Source organism: Phasianus colchicus, chromosome 3 (assembly GCF_987193195.1).
Source record: "Phasianus colchicus chromosome 3, bPhaCol1.hap1.1, whole genome shotgun sequence".
Taxonomy (NCBI): Eukaryota; Metazoa; Chordata; class Aves; order Galliformes; family Phasianidae; genus Phasianus; species Phasianus colchicus.
The window spans coordinates 8,739,834-8,758,496 of NC_143438.1; the positions used below are offsets into that span (position 1 = coordinate 8,739,834).

Consider the following 18,663-nt stretch of genomic DNA (forward strand, 5'->3'; position numbering starts at 1 on the left):
AACAAAGAAAACAAAGCCCTCCACTACTTTGCCACTTTTATTTTCTAGACAACCTGTATGTGTTTGCTAGGCTATCACGAGAGAGTGTGGAACAAAAACCTGCTTGTTCTCTGCCCACCAAGATGATGGATGCCCTTTGGCATCCCAGCTGACTGGAACAACAAAAAATAGGAATAAATAAAGGACACAAATAAGAGCAAAATGAAAGTGACCCATGAACTCCAAGGATCTGCTCTAGACACCACACAGAGACGCATGATTCTGAGCTACCCAGTTCCTGAGCAACACCCCTGATGCAAAGATAACCCAGCTGTATCTAGAATAAGTTCAACCACTCCCACAGTCTTCACCACCTTCAAGGAACTGATTGACTATCTAAAAGAAGACATATTAAGGCAAGTCTCCACTCTCTGCTTGAGAGCTGCTGTAACCTGGTGTAGGGAACCTGCTTCGGCAGGGGGTTGGACTCTATGATCTCCGGAGGTCCCTTCCAACCCCTACGAGTCTATGATTAACAGTCAACCAAGTAGCAACAAGCACAGCACCCTGAGGAACACTGTTCCAGAAGGCACTGCAATTTACCCTTCTCTCCAATCACGTTCCCCAGTATGCACCTCTGCCTGTAAAAGCAGCACTCCGCTGCAGGCAGGGATTGAACAAAATGCTGGGTCACAATTGCCAGCTCTTTTATTAGGATACGTGTCATGCAGTCAGAAGTAAAGGTTAAAGGATGCATCTCCAGGCTTCATAACACTGACTTCCTTTCAGCAATGCTCTCAGTACGAAGTACAGGCAGTGTGAACCACAGCACTCAATCTGATAGAAGCATACAAATTGCTGCCTGAGCACAAAGACAGCTTGCCTCTCTCTTTTTTTTTTTTTTTTTTTTTCCTTCTTCTCCTGTAAAAGATTGCTTGCGGATAAATGGGTCAAAATCTAGACACCTCACTCACAGGAGACACAGACATAGACAACAGACACATCTGAGCAGGGGAATGAGAACTCATTTTTTTCATACGTTGGCTAACAACTTCAAAGTGCTCCTTCTGCAAGCTACATGACCCCAGATTTGGTGTTTTTCAGCTGTAAATAAGGGCTCCCTTATTCATTTGGAACAGATACTCCCGTTAGAAGCCCTGGAAAAGATGGTACAGAAGATCCAACTGCTCCAACTGCATTCACGTACAGTTAACAAGTCAGTCACTTTTACTGCTACTTCAGAGGGGGTACAGAATAATTCAAAACATGATGGCTTTGAGATTGAATCACCTGGCAAGGGAAATGGAGGTGCAAAGCAGGACAATTCACATGGGCTGCTCAGAGAGGTGGTGGAGTCACCGACCCTGGAGGTGTTCAAGGAACGTCTGGATGTTGTGTTGAGGAACATGGTTTAGCAAGAACATTGGTGATGGGTGAATGGTTGGACTGGATGATCCTGTGGGTCTTTTCCAACCAGATTCTATGATTCTGGTGGCAATATGGGAGAAAGACCAATGCTTTCCACATCCTCTGGCTACCAGGGCTCCAAGATGCACTTTATGGCAACAAAGATGCACTAAAAAAGGGGTCACCCTGAGAAAGACCATTAACGGAGCTCCTGAAACACAAAGATGGAAACGATAAAAGCTGCTCCCAAAGCGGAACAAAACAAGGCAACACAAGGAAGGAGGCAAATTAGAGAGCACACAAAAAACATACTGACTCTCTGCAGTAACAGACACCAGACAAAGTTAAACGACCATCAGATCGTCTCCTCAGGTGAATGACGCCATTAATATAAAAAATTGGGGGGGCGGGAGGTTGTGCAGCGTTTGGATGCTGCCAGGTTGGACCACAACAACACGGTGCCTACCCTACAAAGAGCTGTGAGGGAACACAGGGGCGGCATCTCGTACTTTGTAACGCACACCGCTTCCACTCCTCCTGCGCTCCCTTCCCTCACGTGACAGCAACTCCCGTCTTTCAAGGAAAAGAGCAGCTTTTCAGCCGCCAGATCACAATTACGTTCATTCTGACCCGGAGGTCAGCCGCCTCATAAAACATTCAGGCTCGTCCATCGATCCCAGGCGTATCTTCGCCCTCTCTCCGAACAGCGGTCTCTTTCTCTCCTCCGCCCGCCGCTGCCTTCCCAGCCCCTCGGAGCCCCTTCCCCTCGGTTCCCGGCCCACCAGCGGCAGGCGGAAGGCAGCGCAGCCCCAGCCCCTCGCCCTTGCTGGAGGAGGGAAGGCCGCGGCCCCGCCTCCGCGCTCTCCTCCTCTTCCTCCGTCCCGCTCCCCCGCTCAGCACCCGGTCACCTGCTCTCCCCCCCCCCCGCATCCCGCTCGGCTCTCGCTACCCATCCCCTCCCGCCCCGCCGCCCCCCACGGCTCAGACGGCGCGACCCACCCCGACGTGAAGTCCTGCTGGACGCTCAACAGCCGCTCCCGCAGCGTCTCCAGCATCGTCCCGGCCTCCTCCCGTGGCGGCTGCCGGAGCGGGGCGGGCTGGAGGCGAGACGAGGCGGAGCCGCCCTCAGCCCCCACCCCCATCCCGCGACGCCTCTCTGCCGGCCCGCCTCCAGCGGAAGCCTGAGCTTCTGCATGCTGACATGGGGGAGGTGCGGGGCGGCTCGGGGGAGGTCTGTGCGGAGCGTTTAGATCTCTCGAGCTGCAGCTCGAGGTTTTGTAAAACGCGCAGTCAGCGCCTGAGTAGTTCCAGCCCCTCACCGTAACGTCACCGCCATCGGCGACGCTGTGGTAAGTGTGATCTCAGGGAATCCTCCTTTGTAACAAAGTTTTAAAAGCCTGGAAAGTGAAATTCTTGGGTGTCCCACAGGCTGCTGGGTGGATGATAGCTTGGCCGTGAGCCGGCAGTGTGACCTGGTGGCCCAGAAGGCAGATGGGGTGCATTAAAAATAACATGGGCAGGAGGTCCAGGGAGGTGGTCCTTTCATTCTGCCCTGCTGAGGCCACATTTGGGCTCCCCAGTTCAAGGCAAGGAACTCCTAGGGAGAGTCTAGCAGACAGCCACAAATACAACTGGGTGCCTGGAGCATCTCTGTTACAAGGAAAGGCTGAGAGACCTGGGTCTGTTCAGCCTGGAGAAGAGGAGATTTAGGGAGGATCTCATCGATGCTCATAAATATCTGATGGTTGGTAGTTGAATGGATGGGGCCAGGCCCTTTCCAGTGGTTTCCAGCAAAGGACAAAGAGCAAAAGGCAAAATCCAACAATCATGAGGAAGAAATTCTATACTGGGAGGGTTTCAAAGCACTGGAACAGGCTGCCCAGAGAGGTTGTGAAGTCTCTCTGGAGATATTCAAAACCTTCCTGAGCGCTTTCCTGTGTGAGCTGCTGTAGGGAAACTGCTTTAGCAGGGGGTTTGGGCTCAATGGTATCCAGACCATCCCTGGTTGGCAGGTCCCTTCCAACCCCTGTGATTCTGTGGTACTTTACATAGGTGTTAGTGATTCTTAAGAAGAATGAGAGACACCCCCCCACAACACACATGCACACAAAAACATAGGCCTCTATTTATTACAAATAGTAAATAACACAATTAAAGGTTTTCATTAAGCTTCTCAATATTGTATATTCAAATAACAGCTGTTTCCTGTGGTGTAATGAGTCCAAAGACAGCTTAGGAGGAATCAGATCATTTCAGAGCTACTGACAGTAAAATGGTCTCCACCATGTATGTTTTCAGCTAGTATTTGAAGACACAGAACTTAGATGAATCTTTTAATTCTTAAATTTTCACTGAATTGAAATCTATATTTAAGAATAAAATTGACTGGGATTTTCAAGTGAAAAACATTCTATTTATTAACCCATTAAATTTTGGTTAAAAGTTCAGAAATTTTCAGGCAGTGGAGAGCATTGAGGTAATTTCTTACAGGAAGAACGTATGCAGAGAGGGACTGTTGTGTGTGTCATTAGATACTGTATAGGTCATAATGGCTCTTAGGTACACTCAATCAAAATTGACACCATAATCCCTTTCATCCTCCACTTGTGTGCTGTTAGAGCAATGAGATCTGTAGATTGTTTCTGAAGTGGCTTGTTGAAAAGCAGTGTTGCTTTGTGGCCTGAATACAAGGTGAGAGCTAAATATCTTTTAAGAGAAGGATGACTGGGTCAGTCACTACAAGTACTGGCATTTGTGTACCTTATCTTGAGGTCAGAAAGATTGCTTTCATGGCAGACAGCATATGAAGATCTGTAGCAAAGCATATGACATTTATACACTATTTTCATTTTGCTTAGGCCAACAACAAGGTTTGAAAGTGCAGACTTTCTCATTCCCTGCATAGTTCAGCCTTAATACTAAGAGGAGAAGGACTTGAATCAGCAAGTTTGATGTATTTGCAGACAGGAATTACAAATGCTGGCAGAAGCTCTGTGATCTGGTCTTAGGTAATATAAAAGTTGTGGGAATGTAAGTTTTCAGGAAACAGAGATTTTAATCCTTAATTTTCACCTTTCCTTTGAGAAAACACTTGAATTTCTTCAGTGTTGTATACTTTCAGTTTTGTTGTGAATTTTTCAACAGCTGTTGCTCTTTCAATTCACAGTAAATATTTCTAAACTCCTATGCTTCTTTTGCTGTTAAAAAGAAGCTATGCAGAAACTGCTGTCCTAGTGCAAGTTCATTGCCATTGGTGCCTAAAATTTGGGGAAAAAAAACGTGTCAACTTAGTTCCAACAGTCACGGTAATCCTAGAAATGCAAGAACAGAGGACACTTTTAAAAGCAGATGCTCAAAGGCAGTAAATTGTGTCCTATGTAGAGTTTGTTTTGCAGGTTCTTAGGAATATAAAATAAAGGAGTGTCTGCTAGCCTGCCACCTCTTCAAAGTTATCAGGTCCCATGCTTAACTTAATTTCTACTTTTTTTCTTTAAAGGTTGAGTAAGCCCAGTTCCTTTATTTCTCCTTGTAGTCACATTCTAAACTTCTTACTCATATTGCTATGTTCTGAACATTCTCCATTTAATCCAGAAAGTGAGGAGCTCTAGCATTCCCATCACCATTACATGAAATGGAATTGCATGGCTTCATTCTGAGCCCTGTATGAGATTACTTAATAATACAAATTAATTAACATACAAGAGCATTGAATTTCAAAAATTGTGTTCATATATCATGATGACTCTTCATTAGCTGGGCACATCGATTTTTTTTTCTTTTTTGGTCTTTTTTGATCCAAATACGTAACTTTCAATGCAATTCTGCATGAAATTAGTTTGAATTGAGTTTTATGCAGATAAAATTCATCCTAAATAACTTTTTAATATCAGTGAGCTGTTCTGTTAATTTAGTGATTATTTCACAAGTGATTATTTGATACTAAGACCCAAAATTTGAACATGATTTTGCTAGGTTATTCACTTGCATTCCTGGTACTAATACAGGTAAAACCTTGTGTAAGTATTCTGCATGGCTATACTGGTTTCTACAACAAAAGTATAAGCTTTCTGTGCTATGCTTTTATATAAAGAACAGTGATGTAAGTGGGAAACAACAAATATGTAAAGCTAAAAGCAAAGAAATGCTATTCAGATAACCCAAGTGGGAATTGAGGACTTTTTTTAGATTAGCAGCTCTCTGAGGCACAAGTAAGGCTGCATTTTTGTAACAGCTTAAGCAGACCAAAGTCAGCCCTATTTCTGCCTATGCATGATTCCACATTTTTCCAGGCCTTCCTGGTCCCTAGCTTTAGCTATCTGAAGGACATGAAGTCCTTCTGGTGGACAATCCAAAAAGCATTTTATGTAACTAACTTAAGTTAGTTACTAACTAACTTAATTATTAAGTCAAGTCTGACTGTCAGTTTAAACAGTTGCACTGTGAAGAACAGAGGTACAAATGTATCTTATATATGCTTTTCCACCTGTGAATCTTTGAATGCTGTCCTATTTGGTAAAGGTACAACATTGTTTGCACCTAATAGCCTATCATAATATTGAATCCAAGTTCTTTTTCCCACATCAAAGCCTCATAACCATGCTTTGCACGCAGTTGTGAATGGTTCAAGGTCTCAAGGAGAAGTGGGGGCCAGCTGCTCTGTAAGGGACAGAAGTTGAGGGAAATCACTCAACCTGGATTCACACACACAGTGCCCAATTGAGGTGAACAGGTCAGTCCCAGAGATGGTAGTGAGATTCAGCCAAGACTCCAGATCATTAGGAAACCTATGGTGATGGGAGTAGAGCTGAAATCAAGCTAGAAATTCAGTTCTCAGGTCGAGGTTATGCTTGGAAGTGGTAGCCAGGGTCACAATGCAGTGATCACCAAGCAGAGCTGTAGTGATAAGGCAAGTCTGTTCTTCACAGGTGGCTTTGTATGAGACATTTGGCTACTTTTTGCATCAAAGGTATGTAACAAAGAGCTAAACTATGTTTAGTGAAATTGTATCAGGGTATGTGCTTATGAATATAGAGTAGTGCCATTCACATACTGTCCCACATACCCAAAACATTTGAGAGGGCATCTCTCACAGAAAGAACAGCTGTGGGACTTGATCTCCTGGTTTATAAAGCTTCAAAGACACGTTTTTAGATGTTAACATTTTCATGGACCACCTTTCTGACAGCATGAAAGAAGATAAATGTTTATTTTTATATTTAATTTTTTTTTTTCTATGGGATTTTTGAAGACTGGCTTGGTTGAGTGTAAAAGTTTGTGTGGTACCCCACACTAAGACAGTGATTAAAAAAGGCAGCCTGTAGCCATACATAGCTATGTAGATGTCGTGGGAAAACACATCCAGAAAGGAGTGACTATCTTCAGCATTGCTGCTCTTATCCTGAACTACACCCTGATTGAATCAGGTGACTTCATATTTTTTTATTCTTCTGTCATAGCTGCATTTAGTTGTGAAACTGGGTGCAAAATTTTTGCTGTCACCACATAACAGAACTTGAAAACTATGTAGAGTGCAGGATGGTCTGACTGCTGTCTTTCCTTTCCCTGCATCCTCTTTTCTTCCTTCACTTCATTCCTAGTCTTTTCTCTTTTTGCTATTTTAGTAGTCAACCAAGGCCATCACATCCTCAGTGCTGCTGTTGTCAGTGAGACAACTGAAGACCAAATGTTAACTGTGCTGCTGCTTGAAGCCTGCCAGATATGAGACTGAGTAATAAAATTGTGTGCTCTGACTGTTTTCCTACCAATGAGCTTTCAAGTGGGGACTGAAACTGTATGTTCTACTCTTTCTGATGTTTTCTGTCTTTTTTGTTTGTGTGTCTGCAGTAGGGAGTAGCATAGGGTTCAATGAACAATGACTTCAAACTACTGCCACTTATTTTGTCGCTTTCCAATACCATTGAAGTGATACTATTGCTGACATTATCTGAAAGATGACAGACAAGATTTTCTTCTATCAATATAATGGCTAATAGGAAGGATAATTCAAAAATGGCAACTTTATTGACTTTTTTTTTTTTTCTCTCAGCATCTTGAAAATTCTGCAGTTAAATTCTTAGAAGTTAAAACAACAGCTTTCTGTCAGAAAACATAGGTCAAAGCTTCTGAGGAGCACAGTTCAAATGAAATGCTGATTTTGAGAAAAAGTATGTAGAGAAGCAGCCAGTTCCACTAGAGGGCATAGTTGTGTATAGAAAAACAAAATAGAACCATGACAGTGTTCATTTTCCTGGAAGTACGTTTATCTCAAGTGAGCAAAACATTACTGATACACTTTAAGTGCAGTTCTTAGATTATTTTGTCTCAAAAGGACACCTCAAAAACTCTACTGGTACAGATGGCATCAGTCTCAGTAGGTAGAAGCCACTTGGGTTTGATATAGTCATGGTGTTGCTTTCCTAAGCTCATTCCTCCTGCTTAGGCAAGAGAAAATTGCTGTTACTGCTTTGCTTGTACTTCCATGGACGATACAGATGATATTAAATATATATATATATTAAAAATAAATAAATCAGACGAGACTTAGGACCTTCTGTCCTAGCAGAATACCGGGTTATGCTGTTTCCAATGACTTTTATATTGTCCCTTCTGTCGAAATAATATAAGGGAATTGACTTAGTAACAAATGATTTCAAATGAAGCCATGATATTGTGTCTTTGGGAGGAGGACCTTTAGTCTTATATACAGCAGCTGTCTATATTGGATAGGTTTAGCCTGTTAATTAGAAGACACATTGTAGACTGCATAGCTTGTATAACTGGTCTTGTCCCTGCTGTCAAGGAATTTCAAAGGATGTGTTAAGAATGTCTGAATGCTGTACAATAACAGCAAAGTAGTATTAAGTAGTTATGTCTATGTCTGCTATTTTTTGTTGCTCCTGTGTATAATTCTACTTGGGTAGTCATATCATAAGATTAGATGTTGCCCTAGGCTGTAAGGCATAATTGCTTTGTCTGAGGAAAAGGTTGTATGTTCTCCTTCTCACTGCATTGCCAAGAAAATGCCAGTGTGACCACAGCTACACTTACAGATGTGTTTGGATGTGGGGGAGAGGACTTAGGCAAAACTTTTGTCTTTCAGAGGTGTTCCAGGAGTGAAACTTCTTCTGTTGCTATATGCTGTGTCAGCACTGGGAGGCTCCACTGATTCTCTGTGCTGATGTAAGTGAAGCAGCAGAAACTGTTTACAGAGAGAAGACTACAAAAATGCTATGAAAGTGCTACAAGTGGATGGGATGTGTCATGAAACACAAGGGCATGTAAGTCATAAAATATCTATTTCCCCTGTGTTTACTGGTCTACTTTAGTTCTTCTGTATTACTTTCTATTTTCTATTAACATGACAAATTTTTGCTCCCCTGAATGTCAGAAGCTAAGTTGCAGGGAAGTAGAATGAGGCCCAGAGTGAGATGCTTGAAGGACAAGCATATTGTGTGTCAGCTTTATTGATCAGAGGCAATTAGCTCAGTGAAACCCAATTAGGACACAGTTTTAGTTTTATACACACAGACTTTAATCACTCATTATCCAAGTGAACTCTAAAGGGAATTACAGGAGACTAAGAGGATGAAATGGCTGTTCCTTTGCTGTTAATGGAGGAGTTTTCTAAGTTTGTATTTGGTTCTTAACTGCTGATTTCAATGATTTCATCTTACATTAAATCAGCTCTTGTTTTGGGGGATTTTTTTTCCCCATTAGCAGGATCTTAATCATCTGTCATACTTGCCTTTCTGGTGACAATTATCGCATGAGTTAATTTAATTTTTTAAATAATTCCTCCTCTTGTTTGCTTCTCTTGCTTAAGGCAATTTTTGTTGACACCTTCTGGCTGGCTGCTGAACATTTGGCTAATAGCTCTATGCAGTTGTCAACTTCATACTGTTTGAAATTGAATTCTCTTTCCCCAGTTTGTATGGGTCTGCTGTTTACTAGCCTATTATGCATGGAATCTAATCCACTTATGCTGTAAGAAGCTTGGATACAGAACTTTTTTTGTCACATTATGTTTTATTTATTGAGCATAATTTAGTTTGAATGAAATGAAATAGTCATAATGGTTCCTGTACTGTTGCAGAACTTTCTCATCACAGTGCATTTTGTCAGTTTGATTTATTTTATCTCTCTGTTTACAGTTGTTGTGACGATCGGAGTTGCTTTACTAGTTACAGCAAAAGTACCTCATCCTCCTGGAAAGCACTCCATATTTCAAATTACAAAGTCAACTTTGGGGTAGACCTGAGAAGTGTGTAGGCAAGTTTTGATTTAAAGTTGTGTCTGCTTTCTCTCTCTCTATCTCTCTGGTATATTTTTCATTTGGAAAGTAGCTGTCATTGCTGTATATCAAGATGCATTGCATAGACAGGGAAACATTGTTCATACAGAAAATCATTGGGATTGACAGTTATGTAGTTACAGAACTGTGTCTATTCTGCCACATCTGAAAATAAGAGCACTTCAGTGCCAAATTTAAGGCACTATGTCTAGTGATTCTAACATGTGCAACCCAGTATACAAAATGGAAAAACTGGATTGGAACTGTTAGTTGATGATATAATGCTCTGAGGTACACTATTCGCTTCTGTAGGATGTCTTCTTGGTTTGTACTTTCCAGGAACGAGAGAGAATGAGATTAACATTCTTTAGGCCAAATCTCTGACACAGAAAGCATGGGAGGCTGAAACAGCCGTAAGCAAAAGGTCTGCATTAAACTGAGAAAGAGAAAATAGTTTCCTGTTAGAGATGTGTATGAAATCTCACCTTATCTCAGTAGCACAGATATACACCATTTATAGCAGAGTAAGGGAACCGAATAAAGCTTAAAAATATTTTTGCTCTCAGAAGAACCCTCACTGTTAGTCACAACAACATTTCTAGCATACATATTTCTCAAAGATAGTTCCAGGCTTTCAAATTGATATCCTGCATCTTTCTTACTGAGAAAGGGCAATAAAATAAACCTATACAGTGTTTTCATCATTCCTTAAAACAAAGAATTTTACATCTTTCAGAAGTTCTTTCTGTGCTATGTATCAAGTGATGCTTTAAAAATTTTTCTTTTAATCATCATAACATTTAATCCCTTGTTCTCCAGAGTTTCGTGCCATTTTTGCTTCATGCCTCCAACACTGATGTGATGGAGTTAAGAGTTTAAACAAACATTTATTGTTAAGATTTGGACTTCAGCATTATGATAGGACTATGAACTGCTCTCGGATCTTCAAACCAGAAACTTTTGTTTGAGTACAAGGATTGTTTGTACGTGTTTGTACAAACACGTTGTGTGTATTACCACTGTCTGTACATGGTAGCAACATTAAATGCTTCACTATTGAAAAGGAAGAAATTATATTTTACAGATATATTTCCATATGGTGTGTTCTTCTGAACACTAAGTTGAACATGAGCCAGCAATATGCCCTTGCTGCAAAATAGGCTAGAAGTATCCTGGACAATATTAGGGAGTCAGCCAGTCAAAGGAGGTAACTACTCAGCCCTGGTGAAACCATCCCTGGATTATTGTGTCCAGTTCTGTGTTCCCTAAGTGAGAGACCTGAACATACTGGAGGGAGTCCATTGTAAGGCCACAAAAATGAATAATGGACAGGAGCATCTCTGCTATGAGAAAAGGCTGAGAGTAGAGACTATTTTACTTAAAGAAGGCTCAAGATAGGTCTTGTCATTGAATATGAATACCTGGAAGGAATGTGAAAAGAATACAAGGTCTATGCAGGCAAGAGGCAATGGGTACAAACTGAAACACGGGAGATTCATCTGAACATCACTGGGAGGGTGACTGAGAATTGACAGAGGTTTCCCATTGAGGTTATGGAGTCTCCATCCTTGGAGATTTTCAAAACCCACCTGGCATGGGCCTGGACAAGCTGCTCTGGGTAGACTTGTTTGCGTAGGTTTTGGATCAGATGACCTCCACAAGTTCTTTCCAACCTCAACCATCCTGTGATTCTGTAACTGGTTATCATCTACGTAATGTTACTTGCTTAGAATACAGTACTGTATTTTCAGCTTATGACCTTTTAGGACCTCATTTGTACTTCCTTTTTATGCGTTTGTGCAAGTTTTAGAAGTTGACTTCACTTCTGTGGCCTGTATACTAAAGGCACAAATCTTTGAAAAGAGAGAATGCCCCAGACTTTATGTGTAAGACTGAGCTAAAACTGTGTTTTTTGATACTTACTGTAATATCACATAGTGGTATTTTTTAAATCAGGGACAACTGTGTTTTTTTGCAAAGTCTTCAGTCCCTAGGAGTAATTCATTAATTTCAGATTAGCTCATATGATATTGGGGTTCTGAAAATGTGTTCTAAATATCATTAACTGATTATTTGTATAAATACAAACATACAAGATTTTACATATTCACCAATTACTGATGGAATTATTGTCATATATCTAGAATTCAGGTCTTGTCTAAGTTCTCAGCCCTAAATATTCATGTTAGTTCAAAGATTTATTTTAGCATGGGATTTCATGCTTTTTTGCCATAAAGATTCTGTCTAAGAAAAAAAGAATAATACAATACAAGTCATATTTTATGGATACATGTTATGCATGCATAACTACGTATAAATCATTGTAATGACTCTTTCCAATACTTGAACTTTTGCAGTGGCAGAGGAAAATCTTAGCTACTTTATACTGGAGACTGTATTTTATTTTTCACTAAACCTACTTGACTTTAAATAGACCATTCAGTGTCTTCAAATTTTAAGACAGGCTGGGAGGAAAAAAAAAAAAAAACACAAAAAAACAAAACAATCCAGCTTTATTTATTACAGTTTAGTAATTCTATTGAGTTCATTTGATTTGAGTTTACGTGCATGTATTGAAGACTACTGTTGTCCATTCTGTCATTATCAGTACAAGAATGCATCATCCTCTTCAATTCAGTTTATTGCTTGAAAATGCTTTTAACAGCTCTCATTTCACATTTCATTTGCACTATAAAGCAGAAAAACTTGCTTTTCCTTCCATGCAGAAATGAAACACAGGTGCTCTTCTCTCTCCAGTAAAGTGCATCTGATTGTAAATAAATCATCACTTAAATAAATTTAGGCTAAAAGGCAGGAATCACTTGTTTTATCATATGAATGCATATTCTGCATAAGACATTCACACATTCCTTTATCCAAGGCAAAATCTGCAGTTTCAAGACACCAAAGTAAGTTTGTCTATGAACAGAGGAAGTAATTAAGTTCTTTAATGATTTCTACTCCCACATTACTCAGTCCTTCCCATCTTCGGTACAAAAGTGCTTCTTCCAGCTCCTTCCCATGTCTTTTGCCAGTTTGGCTGAGAAAGTGGCAACATATGCTGTTGCTGGAATAAGTATGTGCTGATTGCCTGTTCGTTATACCCACACCCATTGGCCAGTTGGCTGAATTGCAACTGGCTTTTCCTTATTGATAGCACTAATTTTGGTCCATTTCTAGCAATAGAGTTTTCACAAAATGTGTAGGATTTTACTATTTTGAGCTGCTCACAGGACTCGCAGGTCAGGAAGGGAAGGTCAGGCAGAGAGTTGCGTAAGTCTCACTTCCTTGAGAAAACAAGTTTGAAATTAATGTCAACCTATACTCACATCTCAGAAAAAAAAGAGCTTGAAAGTCCATCACAGCTAATAAATAGATCAGAACTGTTAGATATTCTGGCTAAAATTATTCAGAAAACAGAGCAAGTGTTTATTTTCCATTGTCATTAGGAGAACCATTTGCCAAGCTTTGATGCTTATTGAAGTTAGTGTGATTATGTAAGTGTAACATAATGGAGCATGGCTTTTAAAAATTTATTACACTATTTTTTTTTTCCATGATGAATTCTGATGCAGCAAAGCAAAATACTTAACTTATAAAATAACAGATCTACTTTTCCAAGGTATTTTGAAGTTGTGTAAGGTTAAAAGCAGGTATTGTATGGTCAGATCCACACATATACAGGCAAAGGCAGGTTCTTCCATTATCTTAACAAAACTCTTCTCATTAAGAAACACATTTTGGCCTGAAATGTCAAAGTAGTACACTTCATTTTTTTGTGACCAGCTTGCATCTAAAGTGCTTTTGCATACATAAGGCATTGCTATTCACTCAGTTCAGCATCTATGTTAAGTGATTCCGAGGTACTCCATTCTAGACATTACAGAAAGAATTATTGCCACCTCACTGACCTGGAAGACTAAAAGTTGCCAGTTTCACTCCCGTTAACTACCCTGGGGCAGGGGAACCATCTAGCAGAAACTTATCAGCCTGCAGAGTTTGACAGATGAACTAGGTTCCTGCTGAGAAATTTCAGTGAATAGATGCATTCTTCCATCAATTACATTCTATCAAATTGGCCTTTATCTTTTGAAACCAATTTCTCAAGAAATTTTCTGGACAGCTCCTGTAAACAAGAAAAAGTTTAATATTAATACCCTTTAATTTGCTTACTTCTAGCTGTGCCTTCTTTTAAGGAAGAAAGAAGAAATGAATGTATCGTTTGCTGCTTTTTAAAGACAGTAGGGCTTGGCTGAATTTTTTCCATTTATCAACTATTCAAGTTACTTCACTTAAGGAACAGGATTCACAAATGCTTCAAAAAAATTACCATCTGTATGCTGTAGCAATTATCTTTAGTATAACGAAACAGGACTTCTTGTTGGTAGTGGTAGAATTCCGCATTATCTTACCCTACTGTTGACACAGTCATTTGGTCACTTTTCCCCACCTTCCCAGTGAGAAGATGAAAGTAGGAGAAAAAAAGCAAAAACAAAAGTAAATCTCATGAGTTGAGGTAAAACTGTTTACTAAGAAAAGTATAACAGTTATGATTATATATATATGAATTAATGTATATAACAAGTGCAGTCAACACACCAGAGGGATGGGTTGCCATTCAGACTTGAGAAGTGGGTCTAAATGAACCTTATAAGGCTCCACAGATCCAAAATGCAAGGTTTTGCACCTGGGTCGAGGCAACATCCACTACAACTACAAGCTGGGGGATGAAAGGATTGAGTGCAGCCCTGCCAAAAAAGGGGTACTGATAGATGGCAAGCTGGACATGAGCCAGCAATGTGTCCTCGCAGCCCAGAAAGCCAGACATTCCCTGGACTGTATCCAAAAAAGCATGGCCAGTAGGTTAAGGGAGTCTCCTGCTTCTCTATTCTGAGCTGATGATACCTCACCTGGAGTACTGCATCCAGATGTGGAGTCCTCAGTACAGCAGAGACATGGACCTGTTGGAACACATCCAAAGGAGAGCCACAAAAGTGATCCAAGGGGTGAAAAACCACTCCAATAAGGACAGGCTGAAAGAGCTGGGGCTGTTCAGCCTGGAGAAGAGAAGGCTGTGAGGTGACCTGATAGAGGCCTTTCAGTGTCTAAAGGGGAGCTCCAAGAAAGAAGGGAAAGACTCTTTAGTAGGGGCTGTAGTTGGCAGAATAAGGGGAAATGGTTTAAATCTTAATGAGGGTGGATGTAGGTTAGATATAAGGAAAAAGTCTTTAACAGTGAGGGTGGTGAGGCACTGGTATAGGTTGCCCAGAGATGTGGTGGATGCCCAATCCCATGAGACTTTCAAGGTATGGCTGGATCAGGCCCTGGGCAACCTGATCTAGCTGTGCGTGTCCCTGTTCATTGTAGGGCATCTGGACTAGATGGCCTTTAAAGGTCCCTTCCAACTCTAAGGAATCTATGATACACAAGGAATTGCTCACCGCCTCCTGACCAGTGCCCAGCTAGCCCATGGAGCAGAGGAAGAGAGAGAGATGAACTCCCAAACCACCTCAAAATGCCTTCTGCATGATGTCATATGGTGTGGAATATTCTTTTGACCAGTTTAAGTCAGCTGTTCTTACTATGTTCCCTCTCAGCTTCTTGATCCCTTTGCTGAGAATGGCCTTGGCTCTTTACAACACTGCTTAGCAGGGAACTGTAAGCATCAGAGTGTTATCAACACTGTTTTTCTCCTAGAAACAAATAGATAGCATCATATCAGATGCTCTTACGGAAAATCAATCCCAGCTGAAACTAAGACACTTAACTAAAAGAGACTTCTTTCACCAGAGCAAACACGATTTGAAGATATGGTGACATGCATAAATGAATGGAACTAAATTAACATATGTCTGGTGATTTATTGGATTAAATAAGTTTAATCCAACCCATTTCTGTGATGGGTTGACCATGATTAAGGTCTGAACTCCTACTCAGTCATATGCTTACTCCTTGGCAGGACGGGGAACAAAGATAAGAACAAGAAGATGAACAAGAAAGGTTGTGTGTTGAGATAAAGATGGGGCTTACTAATTATTGTTGAGGGCTAAACGTACTCAGTGACAATGCTTATAATCATATCTATCAGTGCTATATATGTCATGGACAGTACTCTTTAACACTGTAACTGTGGAGGTAGTCACTTGGAACTTATTTAAGAGATTTCTCTGTTCCTGTTGTCCCTTTAACTGTGGATGAGGACTTTGCATGATCTTTTTCAAAAGTGGAACCCAGCCACAATCTTGTCAATTCGTAGACCTACCAGTTCAATTCTGATACACTGTAGATTTAAAACCATCTTGTTTGCCTCTACATGCATGATCCCATTATGGTCTGCACGAGTGGCATTCTCACTAAATCATTTATTTCAATGAAATTAGCAATAACAGAGGTGTTAGTGATTGTTTTTTGGGTTAGAAGAAATATTCTCTCCGGCATCTGAAACTAAGTGATTCCCTCTTTTGAATACTGTGCAATTTGTAATGCCTTCTTTTTTTTTTTTTATCGAATTCATCTCTGTTAATAAGATCTATAATTATTAAGAAGGAAGGCATAACGAGATTGGCTGATTATAATGTAAGTAGTGTAGACAAGTACTTCTAATTCCCCAAAGGATTAATCTCTCTGATCGTGGTGCTAGCATGCTTTGGGCTGCTAGACTGCTGTTTTTAAACATCCTTATTTTAAAGGAATCGTATTTATGGAAGATTAAATCATTAGTTTGGAATGCTCAGAATCTTTTTGTTATAGCTGATGTTTGCTTTCTTTTTGTTATTAATTTCTTCCCTGAAGAAGCAACAGATAACCTGTGTGGAATGTCCATGAATTAGCTCCACTTCTGTGAGTGCAGTCTGTGCACCTAAACCTACAAATATTCAATAATGCAACCTCTATAGATTTGTTTCAATGTGATGATGTATTTGTATGAGAAAGGCATCGCTACATCACTTAATGTGATCGATGTAAATATTTCATCTATATCTTTGTTTCGATACGTGCAAAACGATACAGATATAAGTTTCTCTTAGGATTCTCAGAATGTGTCACAGATGCTTTGTGTTGAGGATTGGGATAAACAGCAGCATCCTGTGTTTTGGATGTTGTCCTCAGTCTGAACTGTGGGGAAGCTGCCAACCCACTTCTGTCACCCTGTTTCTCGAGGTAGATAATCCTTCCAAGTTCTCTTCCTGCCCATCTCCTTAGCAACATGCCTTCATTCAGACTCAAATGGAGTATCTTTAGCTTATCTGGGGGTTGCTCTCTTTCCTTTTCTAAGCATTTCCTAACTTATTTTCTCTTCTTCTTTATTGCTATGTGGAGATCTTTGCATTGAAATGTACAAAAAGGTAGTCTGTGGTGTTTTGAAGGGCTGACTGATATGATGATGACTAAATCAGATGGCTGTACTTGTATAGCAGAATATGCCAAGTATAGAGCACATTAAATTCTGCAATCAGTCATCTTCTACATCAACAGAATTTAGAAAGAATGTCAACTCCAGGCCAGGGAAAGGTTGGTGACATCAAACCCCACTAGGAAAGGTTGCATCTTGGGTTGACAGATGGAAGAGAACAGAATTACAGTGTGCTTTCCATGTTTTATCTGTCACTATTTGCTAAGGCTAAAGGAGCCTCAAGGAGAGCAAAATCTGGAATTGATGATAAAAATGAAAGAACTCCTGGGACATCATCTTGCTTTGTTCTAAGGGCACTGTAAAGCACTCTTCTCTCACCAGTGTGTTATCCATAAGATTATTAGTTCTTGTGGGCTTTGCAAATAGATACCAATGGATGAATTATTGTAAGACTCGTTAGAACAGTTCAGAGCAGGGCCACGCTGTGCCAGATGTTGCATGAAGGTAGTGCAGTAGACTCGTTAGCTTATTATCTCACACTCCAAACAGGAAACAAAAAGAGTGAGAAGGATGTAGTACTGCTTACAGGCCAAGGGGTGGCTGCAGATGGCATGACATTCTTGCAATACAAGGGGGATTTTTCCATTAGTCTTTCAGGTGAAATTATCCCAGGAAAAATGTAAGATGGAAGATGAGAAAGTGAACAGAGAGAACAGGATTAGGAATCAGGCAAAAAAAGATAAACCGTGTGAATTAAGGATAGTACAAAGAAGGGATTTAGTTCAAATGCAGTTCAAATTCTGCAGCATACAGAAATAACAACATTCAGAGCAAAAACTCCAGTGAAGAACATGACTTCAGCAGTTCACTACTTCAGTATCTCCCGAGGATGTTTCTTGTTTGTATCTTCTAACTGAACTGGAGCTTGTATGGCTAAGTCTGATTGAAGGTAGAATCAGGCAAGAAAACTTAACTGTGATGCAGAGCATAAAAATACATACACTGGTAAAAACTATGCAAAGTAAAAGGCTCAGTCACATAAACACTTAGAAGAATAAGACGGAAAATAATTTTAAATGGACATCTTGTTTAGGATAAGATTAACAATGAGGCTTAAGGAGTTAACAAGATTTTAAGAGTGATTTTTTATTAGTGCCATGTGGAGGCAAAGGCTTCAGTGTGATTATATCTCTGATTAGACACTTGAAAATCCACAGAGGTAGAAAAGAAAGCAGGCATAGATGAAATAAACACTGTAAAACTCAGAGATGTGAAAGAGAGCTTCATGTGGAGACTGGTGGAGTATCTAAACACGCATCCACTTGTTCTCAGTATGAGATGTCCTTTCTGAACTGATGAATATGTGTGATTTAAATACAGTTCCAGCAGTGTTTCCAAATTTTGGCCATATATTTAGAGAGTAATCTTCACAGGGAGTTTGCCAACTTGAAACTTAGGCATTGCAAAAATGTGCAGTCTTGACTTCTACACTTTTCATCAAGTGAATGAATGTGTATAGTGACCATTAGACTCATATTTTCCATATCATATATTTTTCTCTCCCAGCTTTGCTGCAGCCACAGAAAGATAGTAACAACCAAGGGAAAACAGAAGCCATGGTCATAGTCTTAGA

General features: G+C 40.3%; 2 protein-coding genes across 22 annotated transcripts in view; one reads left to right on the forward strand and one right to left on the reverse strand.

The window, feature by feature from the left end:
- Positions 1–2,528, reverse strand: part of DTNBP1 (dystrobrevin binding protein 1) — a 68,609-nt gene extending 66,081 nt beyond the window's left edge. For 2 of the 3 annotated variants that reach the window (XR_016464945.1, XM_031589398.2), the window contains exon 1: positions 2,386–2,528. Coding sequence is in view for 1 of the 3 variants with exons in the window: in XM_031589398.2 (XP_031445258.1) it covers positions 2,386–2,528 (143 nt within the window). In the remaining 2 variants the exon portion in view is untranslated. Of the gene's footprint in view, positions 1–1,895; positions 2,009–2,385 lie in introns of those variants that run through there. The other variant, XM_090136891.1, reaches the window with a different exon arrangement.
- A 52-nt stretch (positions 2,529–2,580) lies between these two features.
- The window catches only part of LOC116226478 (uncharacterized), a 70,075-nt gene continuing 53,992 nt past the window's right edge, over positions 2,581–18,663 (forward strand). For all 19 annotated transcript variants that reach the window (XR_016464954.1, XR_016464961.1, XR_016464957.1 and 16 more), the window contains exons 1-2: positions 2,581–2,735; positions 8,486–8,663. Coding sequence is in view for 2 of the 19 variants with exons in the window: in XM_090136895.1 (XP_089993021.1) it covers positions 8,616–8,663 (48 nt within the window). In the remaining 17 variants the exon portion in view is untranslated. The remainder of the gene's footprint in view (positions 2,736–8,485; positions 8,664–18,663) is intronic.